This window comes from Schistosoma mansoni (assembly GCF_000237925.1).
Source record: "Schistosoma mansoni, WGS project CABG00000000 data, supercontig 0182, strain Puerto Rico, whole genome shotgun sequence".
In the NCBI taxonomy this organism is placed as follows: Eukaryota; Metazoa; Platyhelminthes; class Trematoda; order Strigeidida; family Schistosomatidae; genus Schistosoma; species Schistosoma mansoni.
The window spans coordinates 370,006-390,350 of NW_017386066.1; the positions used below are offsets into that span (position 1 = coordinate 370,006).

At 35.3% G+C, this 20,345-nt stretch overlaps 1 protein-coding gene across 1 annotated transcript in view; it reads right to left on the reverse strand.

Annotated features, from left to right (window-relative positions):
- Positions 1-214: 214 nt before the first annotated feature.
- The window catches only part of Smp_039130 (niemann-pick C1 (NPC1)), a gene marked incomplete at its 5' end in the record, with an annotated part of 45,360 nt that continues 25,229 nt past the window's right edge, over positions 215-20,345 (reverse strand). Inside the window, 7 exons of the mRNA XM_018794998.1 lie at positions 215-976; positions 3,804-3,966; positions 6,274-6,387; positions 12,733-12,964; positions 14,752-14,988; positions 16,748-16,993; positions 19,158-19,521. Of these exons, the coding sequence (XP_018647015.1) occupies positions 879-976; positions 3,804-3,966; positions 6,274-6,387; positions 12,733-12,964; positions 14,752-14,988; positions 16,748-16,993; positions 19,158-19,521 (1,454 nt within the window). The 3' untranslated portion in view covers positions 215-878. The remainder of the gene's footprint in view (positions 977-3,803; positions 3,967-6,273; positions 6,388-12,732; positions 12,965-14,751; positions 14,989-16,747; positions 16,994-19,157; positions 19,522-20,345) is intronic.

The following is a 20,345-nucleotide window of genomic DNA, read 5'->3' on the forward strand; positions in this document are numbered from 1 at the left end:
TCGTATAAACTGCATTGTATAACAATAACTGAAATCTACCTAACACAATGATACCTTCATAAAATCTAACAAAAATTTACCCCAAGACCTCATAAATACATACCCTAATCTACCGAAAAATTACTCGTAGAACTCTATCTATCTATATCTAAGGATGGTTGCTCGACCTAAACTGCTCTTCACAGACAGGACGACGAAACAAATAAGAGAACTTAGTAAAATGAAGAATTTATTTTATAAGAATGAACCAAATGGAATTTAAACATGAGATTTCTGGTTAATGATCAAAATTACAAGGAATACACAAAATAGATTGTAAACATGGTATAGTGAAAGTATTAAACATTGAATGAATCTTATCCAAATGAAATCACGAAAAACCAAGTTAATAATGAAGATTACATTTAAATATGTGGTATCAATGTACATCATATATTTTGATTATACAATAACTAAGATTAGTTCCATCATTATAAATTTTCATACACAGAAACTACTGATATATGAAATAAGTAATAAAAAAATTATGCAAGAATATTTTGGACGATGACAATGATAATTAGAATTACCAAAGATGTTAAATTCCACAGATATAATAGTATATACTGAAATCTTTATAAATGATGATCTTTTGAATGATGTAGTTGAGTGAGTGGAATATACACAATTTGAATGTACACCAGTTGATGAAAAAAATAAACAGACAACGATGAGTATGCACTATGAACGACGTGATCAACAGTATACGTGGTGTGACAAAATCAAAGCTATTTATTTATCTGTCTATCTAGTACAAAGTAACTTTGCCATCATTCTTTCCTGATAATAATGTGTATGTGTGTGTATGGGTGTACGATGGTTTTCAAGTTATAGTTCAATTATTCACTACGTGATCCATGGGCACGGAGATTATTACGATTCGGATGGTTGATAGTATGAGGACGACTTGATGACATGGCCAAATTTAATTTTGGACCTTTATAGAGAGACGAATAGAAAAAGGAATATAAGGAAATTAGAAACAATAAAATTTACAAACATTGTAGCCATTACAAGAAAAAACACAGTTTTATAATAAATATAAGGAAATATAATCAAATAATGACGACGACGACGACACAGTTCTTGGTATTAAACGATGAAACTCAGTATTCTTTGGAAATATTGTGTTTTCTCAGCTAGACGGCTTAATCGAGGAACTTTCATTGTTATTCTAGACAAAAATATCAAAACCTACTTCACATTGTAAGGACAATCAAATCTCTACAATTAAACCATCCAGCTAAAAAAAACAATGTCATCAAAAGTATCCACCTGAGCTGTAAATATTCGCCATACTATGAAATATAATATCAACAGAACAAGTTGTTAGTATCAATTGTAAAGGTAATGTTGTTTAGAAAGATAGCAAAAGCTTCATACAATACAAATAGTATCATTACCCACGTTCAGTGGTTGTAAATTATTTTGATGTTATCTATTAAACTTGTTTAATCCCCAAAAACGGAGAATAAATTTTTGGGAATCACTAGCAATAGGAGTAGGGACTCGGAAATTAGGTTTTGTGCTAGTTGGTACTAGTCATTAGTAAAGCTTATTCTCATTTTTTTAGAGAGTTTATGTTCTCTTCAGGATTCGAACAGACATCACAGTAGTAACTAAGTGGTAACTTTTCAAATTGACACTGGATTTTGACAATGATAATTTGAATCTCATGGATCTAACCAGTTTCCTTAAGATTTTGGACACCACTAGCTGACTAGCGGTAAATAATAAGAAATCAATGTTACAGGATTCAGATAGATTATTTAACAATCAATTAACTACATCAAAACATAGTGTTATATCCTAGCGAAGACATAAGTATGGGTAACTCCCAGGACCTAATAGTGGACTATTATTCTTTATATATTCTTATTGTATAACTATTCAGTAACTAGATTATGTATATCTACATTCATCTTAGTATAAGCTTCATTTTGATCTATGAATTATTATTATACGATTTACTTTTCCTAAATTATACTCAGTTTATTGATTACTGTCTCCCACGCTCCCAGCCACATTTGGCTTGGTTTTGTACAAATATTATTTTCTATTTTATGGTGTGATGTGGTCTGTCTGTCTAGTATATAAACAAAGTATGCTTGAAATAAACGATTTGCACGGATTCGTATAGATTCGCATAGCAGAAGCTGCTATTGGTGTTCTGGACTCAAGTGTACGGGCTAGGCGGATTAAGGACCAATAAGGATGCGAGATTACTCATACTAATCGAACGTCATTGTCACAATGTTAAGGTCGGAGAAGTCGTATTTCTATTGATGGATAATTCACGCGAGTTAAGTCCTTGTTTAATTTGTAAGGTCATAACAAATTAGCGACGACCTTGGTAAAGACATAACAATTGACAACGACCTTGAGCAAGTCATAACACATAGTGAACTAGATATGGAGTTATTCAGAGTACCAATAACCACACAATGCCAAACACAATCAGAAAAAGTTCGATTATCATTATAAACTATAGACAGATATGACATGATTATTACTCTTTGATCACCTAGTTTAAAGTTGTACATAAAATGAATAAAAATTCTAATGAATTCAATTAGAGTTTCATTACTTTTCACTGCAATACACAGCAATATTTGTATACATATATGAAAAATATTAAACCAATTAAGGTAGTAATCTAAGGTCACTGATAACAATGACCAAGGGGCACGTGCTTAACCATAATAATCGGTATGGGGTTTTGGAGATTGTTGAGTTTTATTAAGATCACAAATCGATCTAAGTTAGATAATCATTGGAAACCCGAAAGCATTGAATGGAACTCGGTATAGAACAGTTGCGACTGCGTGCTTGAGAATCGAATCTATGATCTTCGGTTTCGTACATGAACACTTAACCTCTAGAAGATAAAGACGACGCACTCGACACAGCTGAACTTCTACTATGTGTAAAAGACAAGAATGAGGTCCGTTGATTCAGTGTTAACAATAACTATTCCTGATCAAATGTGATAGAACAGTGATAGAGATGTGGATTGATTTTGTTTGACAATTCTTAAACAAAAAATGGCAATTTCGCATATATAAACGGACTATTCACATTTTTTTTATTAATCTACTTCCTATGTCAAATTATCTGTCAATGTTATGCTATTGTTTATCAATCTTACATTGGTTACTTGCTCACTACTACACGTTACAATATTTCCATTTTTAGATTATGTGAGATTGTAACAAAACAAATCCTCAAAACATTAGGATTACCATCAACTGAAATGATTTTAAAAGCAAACATGGATAATGGCTAGCAGTAGAATCCAGGATGCGCGTTTCGTCCGATTTGAGACCTCAGAGTTGATGTTCACTCTGAAATTTGAACCCAGTACCGTTCGCTCCAAACGCCATCGTGTTATTCACTTAGCTACTGAGTCCTGATAACCACCTGCTAGTGAAATGGGGTGAAGTTTTAAATTCACTTGGTGTTGTTTACTTGTATCTTCCCATCAACTCTAAGATGCAGGTACGTCCAGCTGACGAGTCCCGAATAGGACGAAACGCGCGTCAAACTGGATTCCACTGCTAGCCACTATTCATCTTTGCTTATAAAGCTTGTGACCTAAGGCAATATCGAGACAGTTCGCACAGTATGCACATATGCCAACAAGATCCTGATTAATTGCAGTCCTAAATAACAATGAGAAGATACAAGTAAACAACACCAAGTGAATTGGATATGATTTAATTTTGGAAAAAAAGTTACACTACCATATAGAAATAAACACTTACCTAAATAACTAAGATACACAGGTAATATAATAAGTCCTGTGAATGCCCCAAACAATATCATAGATAAATACATACGAAAATAGAAAATTTGAAATAGACGTGATTTTGATGCAGCTAAAACAACAATACCTCCAAGTTTAGTCAATGTGATACCACGAAGGATCTAAATCATAAAACAATAACAGAAAAAGAAAAAAATTCACAAGAAAACCAAAAAGCTGCTAGTTGAGTAACTGATAATGGATAATTTAATTTACTAAATAAAAGAAAATATTAGAATACCCCCCCCCAAAAAAAAACTGTTGAGCCGATAAATTAAATATACATGAATATAAGAACTTTATTAACGTTGTTGTGCCACCCTGAGTCCTCTCTCTGAATCTCAAGCCTGGAGTCCGATTGATCAGATCGCAATCAGCTACCGCTGGCGTGGTTGTGTACAAAACTTCCGCTCCTTTTGGAGTACCTCTCTGCACACTGATCATGCCCTAGTGTGCGCCAATCTTACCTTACATTTCAGTCGCCAACGAATCGATCGCCATCAACGGTATGATGTTAGTAAATTGGCTGAAACTTCTGTTGCAAGTAAGTATCGGACCAAGCTAACTTCTAGGCTAGCTACCATCCCACCGAAAAGTATAGATGAGCATTAGTTGCAACTGCGTGACATCATGAAAATGGCAAGTAAAGCCGCTTGAGGCTTCGCGAAACGTCTTGCTTATAAGCACTGGGTTTCTTCAGGCTCCTTAAAACTCATCGAAGCCCGTCGGTCTACTCCGGGTGACCGCGGGTTTGACCATAAACAAGAAGTTTGGTGTGATTGAAACAATCTGTGAAGCTGATGGAATGCCAATCAATAACATCTGCCGACATTTCAGACGATGGACAGTTCAACTGGTCTGCTGTCCCGGCAACATCGATCGGACTGTCCTGTCCTCCATGGCCAGTAACAACTGATCCACCAAATGAGGCGGAAGTCCGCAAGGAACTCCAACTACCGAAGCGCCACAAATCACTAGGCTCAGATGACTTGCTTCCGGACCCTTTTAAAGACGGTGGTAACCTTCTGGTTATTGAACTGACTGAGCTGTTTACAAATGTCTGGCAATTACAGTGTTTCAACGGCCTGGACTGAGTCGATAGTCGTTCCTATCTTCAAAAAGGGTTCACGTTGTTTCTGCAACAAAAATCGGGGGATAAGTCTATTTCCGATTGCGTCCAAACTATTGGCTACCGTCATAATTCGTAGATTGTTCAAAACCCGAGAAAGACTGACTTGTGAGAAACTGGTTTTCAATAAAGTTGAAGATGCATTGATCGTATCCACAACCTCCAGCATATATTAGAAAACCACCATATCTGTTGCAAGCCAACAATCGTGGTGTTTCTTGATATCAGGGCCGCCTTCGACTCGTTGGACAAGATCGTTGCCTGAGATTGTCTATTGAAGAAGGGTGTGCCTGTGAAGTTTATTAACATTTTGAAAGCCCTATTATTACTGTTTTTTACTCCCATACACTAATTACTATCAATACTTTTTGTTCCTTTTTGATTATACTCATCAGCCTTTCTCCATCTCTTCACAATCTCACTTTTATTGTGTTTATTTATTTATTATTAAATATTGGTACAAAGGGGAACCAGATATATATGCGCCACACAAATCTCATTTGATTTGTGTGAGGGCTGTGATACTGTCCAGGTGCCCAAACTGAAGCAGGTGGTCTTCTCAGGGGGCCGCCCTCAAGCCTTTGACCTAAAGGTCTGATCCACAAGGCAGTGTAGCAATGTTAAGAGATGCAGACTCATGATAGCCGGTGACCAACAATAGGTTCATACGTCATTCGTTTCCTCAAGATCCTGGAGCCCATGTGCACCATTGGTTTGGAATCAGGGTTTTCTAACTCCTCTAGGTGGACATTCTGTGTCCACCAACCCGGTTCGCGTGCCGGACATTCGCTTTTCGTCCTCTCAATTTCGTAAACAACACCGGTGCCATGAGAAGGCAGTGAGTAGGACTATATACGCGTAGCCATGTGAGAGCATTTGGAGAGGAAGAGTGGACTCTCCCCACTCTCGGTCGTACCAGGGCATTTGGGGGCTATTGTGTGGAGCAGATATATATGTTGGTGCCCATTTGTACCAATGTTTATACGTCTAAATAAATGAAATAAAATACATGATTCTTACCTAACTAATGCAAAAAGTGCTTATTCTTTGATTGTAACTTGCTTCGTATATATATATATATATATATATATATATCATAGTTATCTTACGAATGGAAGTTTTCGAAATGTACATCATCATTATTAATAGTACCGTCTTATAGACGAATTATTTCATTATTTTGATTTCGACCTTTACACGTAACTCATACGTTTATTCCGAGTGGACTTAACAACAGTAGAAGTAGATGATGAAAATAATGAAAAAACAATATCATTAAAAACACAAACACACAACTTACAGAACTACCCATTTCACTAAGAGATTCCTTAGCTCGTTCCACTCGAGTTGGTAATACACTGATTGTAAATGAACGAACTATATGTGCACAAAACTCAACAGATATACCTAGAGCCTGAAATATTGAAAACAAAAAAAGGGAAAATTTACATACTTAACATAAGAGTACATATATTTACAAAAAAAAAATTGGTGTTAAACTATTCTCATAGTTGAAAGCATGAGTCAATTGAAGCTAGGCCACCAAGGAAAACCTGGAAACACTGGACAGCCGTTTCGTCCTATTGTGGGACTCCTCAGCAGTGCGCATCTACGACCTCGCCTCGCGAGATTCGAACCCAGAACCTACCAGTCTTCTAGGTTTTCCTTGGTAGTCTAGCTTCAATTGACTCATGTTTTCAACTATGAAAATACTAAATCTCTACATAACCCCTTCTGGTTAAACTATTCGTCTATTTTCTAATACCTTAGATGTACTCATAAATACATCCATCATTTAAGATAACAACAATAAGCATGCCGTAAAGACGTTTTTAGAGAGCATATTACTCTCTCTCTCTCTCTTGTTCTCTTAGACCACTCACTACTCCTTTTTAATAATTAAAACCAGAGTATTAAAGTAAATATATATAGTAAACAATTACGATAGATTATCAATATCGATGTATCATCATGTCAAATGAAATGAAAAGAAAAGAACAAACAAAACTTTCTTTTCTTCAATGGTTTAAAAATCTTTATGCAAAAGTAGAATGAAAGTATATAGTTGACAACAATTTTGTTTATATTTAGTGAATTTATTGATTACAATCAATAGATATTTGATAGGAGTTGACTTCACAGGACAATTAATCAATGATGTCATAGCAATTGGCGTTCAACAAACATGATTAAATTACCAAGTTTTGATTTGATAATGACAATACTCTTTCTGACAGATGTCCTTTAAGCATCAGTTTAATCATGAGATTTTTAAAACTGCTTAAATTCAACTCTATCTCACCTTCAATGGAATGTTATACAAACAAACAAATGGTGTAGTAATGGGTTCCCCCCGTGTCCCCGATTGTAGCCAACCTTTTTATGACACACATAAAGAATCAAATATTTTCACCAACGACATTAAACCACGAATTCGGCTTAGATATGTAGATGATGCATTTGCAGTGATAAAAAAAAGACTCATCTAAGATTGTTTTCAAAACGGATAAATACACTTTCATCTCACATCAAATTCACGAATGAGAATGAAAATGTACATGGTAAGCTACCTTTCTTAGATTGCTTAGTGAAAAGAAATATAAATGGAGTTCTAAATCTATCCATCTACCGAAAGCCCACACACTCTAATAGTTATATTGACTTCCATTCAGCACATCCTTTCAGTGGTAAAATCTCGTTAGCTTTAAATCTTTTTAGAAGAGCCAAAAAGATCATCACTTCAGAAGAGGACAAACTAAAAGAACAAAAGAATGTAATTAACATCTTACAATTTATTAATTTTCCTATGAAGATTATTAGAAGTATATTAAAACAAGACGGTTCAGTACGTAATAATAATCATAATTCGGATGAAATGCCATGGATTGGTACTGTAGTTTTACCATACCGTCATGGCACAACTGAAGAACTCCAAAGGATCTTAAGGCAACACAGAATTAATGTACATTACAAAACAACGAACACACTTCGAAATACTTTAGTCCGATTAAAAGAAAAAATCTCATTCATGTCTACACAGAACTGCGTCTACAAATTAGGTTGTGTCGATTGTGATGCCTTCTATAATGGAGAGTCATCTTGCGAAATCTTGACTCGCGCCAAAGAACATATTAGGTACACAAAGAAACCTCCTAATAATCCTGTAGAACTGGATAGATTCCAAATTAAATTAGCAATAGCATTTCACGCCATTTTCAACAATCATCAAATTGATTTCAAAAATAACAAAATACTACAGAAAGGTTTTTCCAATTACAAAGAAAGGAGAGTAGCTGAAGTGTTCCATATAATGCTTAATCCCACTGCTCTCAATAGAAAAGAAGGCCTTACCATAAATCCTACTTGGAATATCTATCCTAGTCACCTAGTCTGATATTTGCAATTTCACACCATTACATTACAAACTAAACTCTATCCTTTGTCATTATAAAGGTCACACATTTTTCGTCATTAACAATGCATACATACACACAAAATTACATACATGTCACTTATGAATCACCTTGACCGCAATGAAATGACGTGACATTGATTTATTCAGACCTGTTTTTGATTGATCATCTAATTATTATTGGATTGTTCCGTTGTACTATTTAAACTTGGATTATTGTTAATTTGGTTATTTATTCTCTGAAGAAGTGGCTTACACTGAGTCACGAAACGACGGAAAATCTAAGTTTTCTACTCATTGGGATATTACAAATATATTAATTTATTTTAAACATGGTTAAAGTCCAAGGGTGAAGATATGCCACCGAGTGTTCTGGAGTCTGATGGTAGCAAAGTATTTCCTTCAAACAGTAGGCATGTGAGGTGATATTGCCTTCGCACTACGGAAACAAGAAAACTTAGTAAAGTTCGGTCCTAGAAATAGAACATCTCACCTTACTACAGGGATTTCCATTGCTGGAATTAAGACTTTAAAGGTACGAAGATAACATATCTCATACTATTCACAATAAACTGTGTGTAATCGACCTCAAGCAGTTATCTCTTGGAGTTTGTAGTCACGCTCCCAGTCGTCAAAACTACTCTCAAACTTCTTTTCTTTTTCGTATACCTCAAGAAGAAATAACCTTGAATGGTGTGGCCATTCAGGAAGTGACAACCACTCTCATATATATATAAAACACCACTCGAGGTCAACCTTACTCAACAATTAATGATCAATATCATATTGTTTATATCAAATACCTATAATCATCTAACGTTAAAATGCAATTCAAAAGATGGTGAATAACTCTCAAGACACAAAAGGTTTTTTTTTCTCAGAAGACCAATTTTACTACTCACTAGCGTGTGACTGCATCACTTTTCATATAAGATTAGTCTACAAATCTTTTTATCAAATTGTAATACAATTAGGCAGTGCTGGCCGACAGGATTTGATGCTACAGTTGATGTTACTTCATGATGAGAACTTCATGTTTTAACAATAAATCCTAATTCCCAACACAAATTTGTAACCCCATTTAAATCCTAGTAAGTGGTTGAAGTTTCTCAACACCACTTTAATATCTTTAAAAAGTCATCCTTAAAATTATGATCTTAGTCATTTATTTATTTATTTGAACATATAAATATTGGTACAAAAGGGCACCAGATACTTATGCGCCACACAGATCTCATTCGATTTGTATGAGGGCTGGGATACTGCTCAGGTGCCCAAACTGAAGCAGGCGGTTTTCTTAAGGGGCCACACCCGGAGCCTTCAACCTAAAGGTCTAACTCACAAGGCAGTGGAGCATTGTGAAGAGATTCAGTCCGATGGTAGCCAGTGACCAACGATTAGTTCATCCGCCATTTGTTCCCTCAGGATACTGGAGACCATGTGTACCATTGGTTTGGAATCAGGGTTTTCCAACTTCCCTAGGTGAACTCTCCGTGTCTATCAACTCAGTTAAAGCGCCGGGCATTCGCTTTTCGTAAACAACACCGGTGCCACGAGAGTGCAGTGAGTAGGACTTCCCTAGCAGAGGCTATATACGCGTGGTCATGTGAGAGCGGACTCTCCCCACTCTCGGCCGTACCAGGGCATTTGGGGGCTCAGTTATTTAAGTAAACTACAAGGCAGTAAGTGGATCATACGAATCTATACGATATGTGTAGCTTGTAACATAACATGTTAATCGTTGATTGTTTTTTGTAAAATAAAAAAATGAACATGTAAACAGTTCGAAATGTTTTTGCTCAGTCATATGTTGTATCAACTAGAATATGAATAGTGTTATTTCATATTATAAAATGACCTTGAACAAAAATAGTGGTTTTACCAATTAAAATATCAATGTGAATTGTTTATATTCAATGAATGAATCAGTAATGTTTGTTAAATGTTATATACACATATTCAATTCGAATGAAAAAAAAACATCACATTCTCCAGATAATATGGAATGACAATTATGGGTGGATACAAATGTGTAAATATTAACTTTCAATGATTTGTGATTTGTTACTACGGAAACAATTAATATTGTGAATTTAGTTAGTCTATATTCATTTACTAATATTGTGGTGTGGGGTTACTGAAATCCACATAATTAGTAGTATATGGTGATGGTCAGGCATTGAATGTATTTCAGTAGAAGATTGATAAGGAGAGAACGGGAACGGCACGCAATTGGTACGAAAATGCATGAACAATTGTAACCGGAGACCATGGACAGATATTTGCACAAGATTGATAGTTTGCAAATTAACTATTGTCTAGTCTGAGCCATGTTGGCAGATGCAGACTACTTGGTTGGGGTCCGCGTGACTATCGTAACCAATGGTTGGAGACTCTGGGTGACATGACTCAGAATCGATCACAATGGTGTAGGTGTATACACTCTTTATCTTCCCTTAAACCTTGAGATTAAAATTGCTTCATAACGTTCTTCCTTTCTGTACTATATCCTTATATACAACCTTTCTTTCATATACTACCACCACTAAATTAATTACTTCTATGAATCCGGTGTTCATCTTGTTGTGCTAACGAGGTATGGCAACTTGGATCGATGCATATATGTGCATGGTCCTACGTTGCAGCTGACTGACTGTCGGATTTTAGTGAGATATTCTGTAATGTTGTGTTAAAATACATTCAATTGTCCCCAGTCGTGTTCTTGTTCACAGCAATATTACTGAACGCTTATAATCAAAATCAATATTACTGTGTTGGGTTTAGTTAAATTCTTGCAACTTAAAACAATTCAGTGACAATTTGAAAAGGTTTGTATCTTCATTTTTTTAAGCCCCCAAATGCCCTGGTACGGCCAAGAATGGGGAGAGTCTGCTCTTCCTCTCGAAATGCTCTCACACGGCCACGCGAATATAGCCTCTGTCAGGGAAGTCCTACTCACTGCCTCCTCTTGGTATTACTGTTGTTTACGAAATTGAGAGGACGAGAAGCGAATGTTCGGCGCTTGAACCGAGTTGGTGGACACGGAAAGTTCACCTAGGGGAGTTGGAAAACCCTCATTCCAAACCAATGGTGCACATGGGCTTCAGTATCCTGAGGGAACAAATGGCGTATGAATCAATTGTTGGTCACTGGCTAACATGGGACTGCATCTCCTTACGATGCTCCACTGCCTTGTGGATCAGACCTTCAGGTCGAAGGCTCCAGGTGTGGCCCCTTAAGATAAACACATGCTTCAGTTTGGGCACCTGGGCAGTATCCCAGCCCTCACACACATCGAATGAGGTTTGTGCGGCGCCTTTGTATTTGGTGCTTCCTTGTACCAATATTTATGTGTTTAAATAAATAAAGAAATATATCATTTTCTAAATGTTAAAGGCTGGAATTAATCAGTCTGTTTCGGTATGGGTGTACGGTGAGCAGATTATCTTGTTAGATAGTGGCTAACAATGTAATCCACGGTGTTCGTTCTGTACTCTTCGAAACTCATCAAATGGATGGATTTACCTCAGTGTTAATGTTCACACAATGAAACTGGAACCCATTACCATTTTCTTTAAACATATGACGGCTTATTCACTGAGCTACTAAGTTCAGGTACTTAGTAGCTTATGGAATCGAGTATGAATTTGTTCTGTACGGGTTTGTATCTTCTATCTGACCAGTCCCTAATAAAAGGAAACGCACATTAAAGGTTCACTGCTAACGGCTATCCAACTGTACCAATTTCAACAACACGCTGGAGATCACAATCAAATGGTTTTTTCCAGTTAAAATGTCAAATGACTTTGTGATAATTCATCGAATTCACAGGAAATAAGGTGAATGGCATCCATGGAAAATCTTTAAAAGGAAATTTTCAAAAAATCACGATGTTCACCTACGCACATCCGTGAATGGGCATTGGCTAACACATTTTTCGACGAAGTCTACGTATATTTAGGTCGATCGATTAAACTGAATAAGGGTGAACAAGAACGACGACTAAAATAATGACTGCATTCTACCAATTACGTCGCAATATAGCCACTGGTCTCAGTGACTCAATTTTTCCAGCACCATGTTGAGATTTTAAATGGTTGGCGATAGTCGGCAAATACCTTGTCTAACCTAGGTTTCGAGGTGATTAGGGTTTGTCAGTAAGGCGTACCAGTTGTAATCTTGGGAGAAATGATGATCAATGAAGGATTCATATGTGCATGACCATACTTGACAGTCTGGAACTTTACCACAACGATATTAAGGTTTAGACTGACCTTGTGTAGGACCGACTATGTATACATATGTCATCAAAAAATTATAACGGGAGCTAAAAAAACAATTACTTACCACAACTAAATTGACTAAAGATAATGCATTCAAGGTGATAGACCATAGAACCATAACAGCTGATACACTAATCACAATATATACAACACCAAAAATAACCATCAATGTAGCGACTAAATCGAATCCAAAAAATATCAGAGTAACAATGAATATAGCAAGTAAACAAATACCAAGTTGAAAAGCTGCTTCATTGAATAATGTTAAATATTGTTCATAGAACACGTAGAATACGCTAAAATAATATACAAAAATAGAAGTAACAATGTATGAACATAATAATAACAAAGTTGATCATAAAAAGTTTAGGCTGACTCAAAATTGATTGCTTTCTGAATCAGGTTTTCTTCCTTGATTCAGTTAGTCAGCTACAACGTAGGACCAGGCACATTTATGCATCGATCCAAGTTGCCATACCTCGTTAGCACAACAAGATGAACACCGGATTCATAGCAATAGTTAATTTAGTGGTAGTAATATATAAAAGATAGGTTGTATATAATGATATAGTATAGGAAGGAAGAACGTCATGATCTGGAATAGTCACAGACGATAACTTTTGAGTATTTCAAGCCATTCAGTGTCCATTTGTTGTGAACAAAACACTGGTGGGAACAATCGAATGTATTTAGACAAAAATTACAGACTATCTCACTAACTTCTGATAACCATACAATGAACAGTTAATTTGCAAAATAACCATCAATCGTCTCAATCTTAACTGTTCCTTCCGTAAATATCAGTTCATCTCTGATTTTATTGTTCATGCATTTTCCTACCAATTGCGCTTCATTTCAGTTCTTTCCTTACCGGTCTTCTGCCAAAATACATTCTATGTATGACCATCGCCATATACTACCTATATGGATATAAGTACACCACACTACACTTTGATTTCTTCATGGTCATTCTTTGTTGATGTCAATCTATGACATATTTCAACTACATGTCAATTTTTATCAGGCAGAGTTATATTCAATCTGTTGACTAGTGAGTTTTTTTTTCTTTTAGTATCTGTGTGGTATAAATTTGTGGATCGTGAGGATAGCCACTTGGAACAAATACAGAGTATCGAATAGACATAGACATTTGGATTTTACATAGTATTTTTAATTTTAAAAAGCTGCAATACAAAAACCAGTTAGTCAGTTTAATCTCAATTTATATCAGTGATGATTTGAAATTAGTTATACAGTCAAGATAAAAGAACAAATTATTACAGAGCTGATTGAAAATCTAGGGGTAGAGCAAATGAACTTTCAAGTTGGAGTAAGAGGTTTCTGAATGTAATAGTAGCGCAATATCACTGAAGCTGACTGTAGCTATTTGGGTAGTTGGATCCTGACTTAGTAATCGAAAATGTCATGTTTTTTTTGGATTTCAGAGGTTCTTTAACTTAAGTCAATCTAACTAGTGTAAACTGCCTCGAATACTATAATTAAATCTTATTCACGTATCATTGATGTAACAGTCAATGTATATATTAATTATGCCAAAAAATCCCTACATTGACACGCTATATTTGATAGTGAAGGACTACGTTGGAAGAAAATTGTGGGTTGAGAAAGTAAGATATGGTATCAGTGCATTAAATCATCAACTGTTGGACTGGAGCTGTGTACGGAAGAGCAAACTACGCGTTTGGAGTCCGTACGATTATTGTAACCAATTATTAGGGGTGTTGAGAGAAATGGCTCAGAATCTGTATTCATGGTGCAAGTACATTCTTTATTTGTCTTCCCACAGTCTTATAGATCGTAAGTTGATAGTTGATAATATTCGATTATTAGTCTATCAATTTACAGGTAAATCCCTCATAGTTGCACTATTTTGTTCGAATGGTATAATAGCCTTAACGTCATTAGCATACATACCGTTTACATAATCTGCAATGGCTATGGTGTTTTTAAAACTATTCTATTAGGGACTTCGGGAGTACTGATTATATCTATCAGTTAGATGACTTTAGTCATTTGAATATAGATTATTATCATTATAACATAAATACTGATTTTTACTAACCTGTAAGGAAAAACAGTATTCCTGCGAATCGGTCCATTCATATAATTATCAGTTGTTGTATACCATGATTGAGTTATTTTATTAGCATAATATCTTGCCGCTTTTAACGCATTCACATAATCATCAGGTTTTTTTAAGACACCATGATAAGCCATAAAATAATTAGCTCCAACAGTTACACTATCACTGATGTTGTCGCGTAAAAGACGAACACCAGTAGAATATGCAGCTTTACCACTGAAGAAAAACATTTAAAAATAAACTTGAAATAAATACACAAAAAGGCTTATGTATAATAAGAATGATTTCAACTTTATAGAATGGCAAATTAAGCCAGTAATTATAGGGAAAGCATAAGGTCTCAAACTTTTGCTGATTACAGTAAGGTTGATCATGAAACAGAAAGTTAAGCTGTAATATAAAAAACCCTAAACAAGTGTACACATATAGAAATGTTTGTATTAAGTCATCCAGGAGGGTAATCAGTGTCTTGGATAGTCAAACTAATAGTATATACTTAACTCTACTGATCGCATAGTGAGCTCGATGTTTAATAGCTTTGTAGTAAGGATCTATGGTAATATGTGCTTATCGGTGTTGGGGATAGTCGGAAGCAAGTTAGGGGCGGCCAAACCAAAACGTGGCATCAGTCCATAAAGTCACTAACTTCTGGTCTGAGCCATGTTAATAGATTCAGACTACTTAGTCGGGGTCCGCGTGACTATCGTAACAATTGGTTCAAGATTCTGGGTGACATGGCTCAGAATCGATCACAATGGCGTAGGCGTATACACTCTTTGTCTTCTCTTAAACCATGAAATTAAGATAACTTTACACTTTTTTTTCTACGAACTAATTCTTTCTTTCTGTATCATATCCTTCATACACACTCTTTCTTTTATATGTTACTACCATTGAAGAACTACTTCTATGAATTCGGTGTTCATCTTATTGTGCTAATGAGATATGGCAACTTGGACTGATGCATACATGTGCCTGGTCATACGTTACAGTCTCTCACACTCACAGACACTTTTGGCTTGATCTGGTATAATTATTATTTCTCATTTTATGGTATGATGTGATCTGGTCTGCTTGTGTACAAACCAAGTATGTCTGAAGTATACGATTCATACAATGGAAGCTGAAATGTAGTCTGGACTCAAACAGATAGGGTTAGAAGAGAAGAACCAACAAGGACTCGGAGTTGACTCTGGGCTGTTCGTACCAGGTAATCTGTTAGTGGTTTGGAACAGGGTCTTTATTTTCAAAGACTTAGGGTATAAATTGATTTTATCCTCTTTAAACTACCATCTATAGTAAAACGCTTGCCTCTTCAATGATTCAAAAAATCCCTTGAAGTACTCAGATATCAGGTTTTTTAATGTCACATGGTTTATCATTTCTACATGACCCCTTTAAATTTAAGTAGTGGAAAAAAAACTGTATCGGGCTAGGTATGAGAAGCAGGAAAACTAATCAAGCGTACTGATCTATTTGCAGACTAGAAACTCAGTCATTAATTATTCATAAATGTTCAGGTACTTAGTTCTTTAATTTAATAGACATTGTCATGTAATCACCATGAACATCAAACTTAGGTTGATAAGTGTTCATGAACATTAATACCGTTCGTAAGTCACAAATTTAGTTATATCCATAACTGCATAGTTGAAAGCATGAGTCAATTGAAGCTAGACAACCATGGTAAACCTGGAAGCACTGGACAGCCGTTTCGTCCTATTGTGGGACTCCTCAGCAGTGCACATTCACGACCTTGCCTCGCGAGATTCGAACCCAGAACCTACCAGTCTTCCAAGTTTACCTTGGTGGTCTAGCTTCAATTGACTTATGCTTTCAGCTATGCAAATACTAAATCTCCACAAAAACTCACTCTTATTATATCCATAACTAACAAGTTTACCTAGTACTTTAAAATATTGATTGAACAGATTATGAGTAACTTATCATATATTAAAAAGAACAAATAATTTACCCTTTAGGACAATTGGATCCAGGATTTTCTGATAGAAAATATGGCAAATACTGACTGAAATCTAAAGCATTCGGTCTTCCATCATTTAAATGAACTGGACATGATATACAATTGTTATCAATTAAATCAGGTGGACAAAATTTATGTGTATTTCGATTAATTCGACAACATAAAGATGAACTACTTGGATCAATCCAATCAAAATAGTCATCAATCCAAGAACTGGCTGGAGATACTATCCATGAACTGTAATAAAGTAAAGATTTGTTTAGTTAAATAGAATAATTACAAACTACATTCATATAATAAATCATTAAGAACTTTACATCAAACGATTGCTCAAGGATTGATGAGAAACTTCGATGATAGAATGAAACAGTGATTCAGTTCTTTTTGGTTTGAAGTGGCACTTCAACTGATATCACGAATATCATCTACAAAGTTTGTATAATAGATGATTTCGGCAGGGGGTCTCAACTATTGTCGTTATGAATGGGAGAGCTTGGGGAAGATTTACGTTGGTCCAAGCTGCCAAACTAAATGAATAGAAACAGGTAGGAATAATAGAGTAGCAGTGATACTTACGAAGTGAAAAGGTACGTATGAAGGGATACTGGATAACACTTCCAGCTCAAAAAAACATTGACAGCATTTCTAAGAAATGAGTAGCGGAAACCATCTCAGTGTAAAACTTTCACAGGAAATATCAAAATTACAATTTGCAACTTCATTAATTAACCAATCATTTAAGTTCGACAAGAGATTAGTGACAGGCAAAACATCTCAGTGGGATTATGTATGATTGAGACAATGAGTAATTAAGATGTTTGAACCCTACAGAGAGGAGGAATGAAAAATGTTAGTAAACTCCCGTTATGACTTATATCTATTTTGTCTTTATTCATAGGTTGGATATTTGAGTTGAGTGCATGATGTGACAAAGTATTGTAATCCACTGATCTAATCTCTGATGAGCAGTTTGGGGTCCAGTAAGTAGTGCTAATGGGTGAACAATCCTACTTTCTGTTATGACAGAAAAAACCTCTTTATTTCCAGACACTAGTTACAACATGGAAATTTCGGATATTGATGTGAACCTATCGAAACGCCTCCAGTTAAATTCGAAAGGCAAACTCATTTTTCAGGATGGAAAAGTGATAGTGGGCCTATCAGGAATCGACAAATGATAAGTGCACGTGATTAATCAAGGAATAGTTCTTATTTTCAAGAGATGAAATATAGACAACGTATAGGCTTGATTTCTTAAGGGACTTCTTTTCTCAGTCTCCATCTTTTCTTTCGAGTAACCAGGCTCATGTATTTCAGTATATAGAGTTTCATATTTACTTACTACTATATAGAAAAAAAGTACTCTACTGTCTAATTTTAATGTAAACAATGCATAGATTTGCATATATAATTAAAAAATCATACAAATAAACATTTTCGTTACTGTAAATTAGGGTATATATCATATAACTTTTTAAAAAAAAGTCTACAAATGGTTAGTGATGAATAGCTTGAAAGTATTTCGATGTTTACTGCCAGCTTTTCATAGTCGTAGCACTTGTATATCGTAGTTATCCAGTACAAATCTATTAGCTGGAGCACTCATTACTTCAGGTCCTACTGTGAGAAAAAGATCAGATAGTGTTAAGAGTAAAAGCAGAAAATTCAAAGTTTATGGACGGATCATATACACGCAACTGTTTTGAAATGTGACAACATTAATGTGTTTTCCGCCAAGAAAACTAAAATCTCCATAAATGCTGTACTCCCAAAATGAAGATTATATAAAGTCAACCCAGAAATGGAACACGTTACTTTGCCACACAGATTTGAATAGGTGGTGGTACGTCGAAAAGAAGTATTCTCCCATGGTGTGAACACCCTAGAAATGATTGATAACTGCCAATATATTTGTTAACAGTACTTGAACTCTCGTTAAACATCAATTTCCTACTTCTGTAACAGCGTTTAAGAATAAAGAAGAAAGATCACTAAAGTCAATAATAGCAAGATTTACCGGATATTCAAAAAGAATATTCACGAATTGAAGTGTAATAGATGCTTAATTGATAACTAAATATTTCTTGGAGAGAACATGCACCATATCGACTAATTAAACACTGTCCTTGTCGGTTGGAATCTTACTAACAATTAAATATCTACCAACTTCATTATTTACACTATTACATAACTGGAGATTATCTGAGATTCTGAATTGATCATATAGCACACAGAATTTAAAAATAATAAAATTGAGCAATGAATTATAAAGGATAAAAGATTCAACTTGTGAAAAATCCTAAGTACTGGTACCGTATTATTCACTACTCACAATGAAGATGATTATTTCCAAACTATCAAAACTATAGTATCACACTAGTTTCTTGTTTTGTCAACTTACCGATTAGGGTAGGAAGCTGCAGCACTAATCTTTCCTATTAATGATGTATTGTAACAACCTGTTCCACCACATACTTGATTTTGTCCATCTAATGTAGTAAAATTATGTCCTTCAGTAATAACAAAATAAACTGGTGGTCCAACTCGTAAATCATTATCTAATGCATTGAAATAATCCAACATGTATGAATCAGTAGGCATAGATAATTTTTGATCAAGAATTAAATGTAATCCATTTGGTAGAATTGATGCAGCAAAACATATCCATGCTAAACTTATTATAATAATACATGGTCTAGCCCAACCTGATAAAATAACTGGGCTAAGATAGTTAGCTACAACATAATGTAACCATGAATGTGATACTGTATACAAATAAACAAAAAGAAAAGGAGAATTTTTAAAAATGATAGCGAAATAATTGTTCAAAAATTAAGTTTTATTCTTTTGACAAGAACAAAGATAAATAAACAAATAAAGTTTAAAGTATCATACGACAGAATTATAACATTTCTAATTTTTGACAGCAGATGTAAAAAAAGGTAATCGACAAAAGGAATCCATATTTGTTGTGAGAAGTTACAAAGCATTTGAATTATACATATACACATAGACTTGAATTAGTCAATTGCATTTTTTGGTGTGTTCTGAAATATGAACTCTCAAGTCGTCTGGCCTCCAAGTGTTCTGCCTACACTATATAACAACTGTTACAACTTCAACGCCGCGTTCCTCTGCTTACTAATTACAAACAATCTTGTTACGTCCAGTTCAGATAGACTGATTATTTATAATGTTCGGAAATATGGTTAGTGAGTAGAATTGATTGATCACTGGGTAGTGATCAATGTCATGCGTGTCAAGTTCGTCTTAGTGCTGATCGAATGCTATCGATCAAGTTGCAATGTGGCCACTAGTCCAGGTGGCTCGACAATGCGTACACTATGTTGAGATAAGATGGTGGTTGGAGGTGGTTGACAGGAAACCCTGGACCTGGGTTTCGTGCTACTTGGCACTTGTCAGCAAAGTGTACCTGTAATCTTGAGGGAACTGGTGTTCCCTGACAGATTCGATCCCGTGTCACCCAGCTTTACAGTCAGAGATGTTACCATTGAGCTACTCGAGCATGAGTATTTGATGGGAACTCATAAGTATACACGATTAATAGACATAATTAGCTACTTAATTA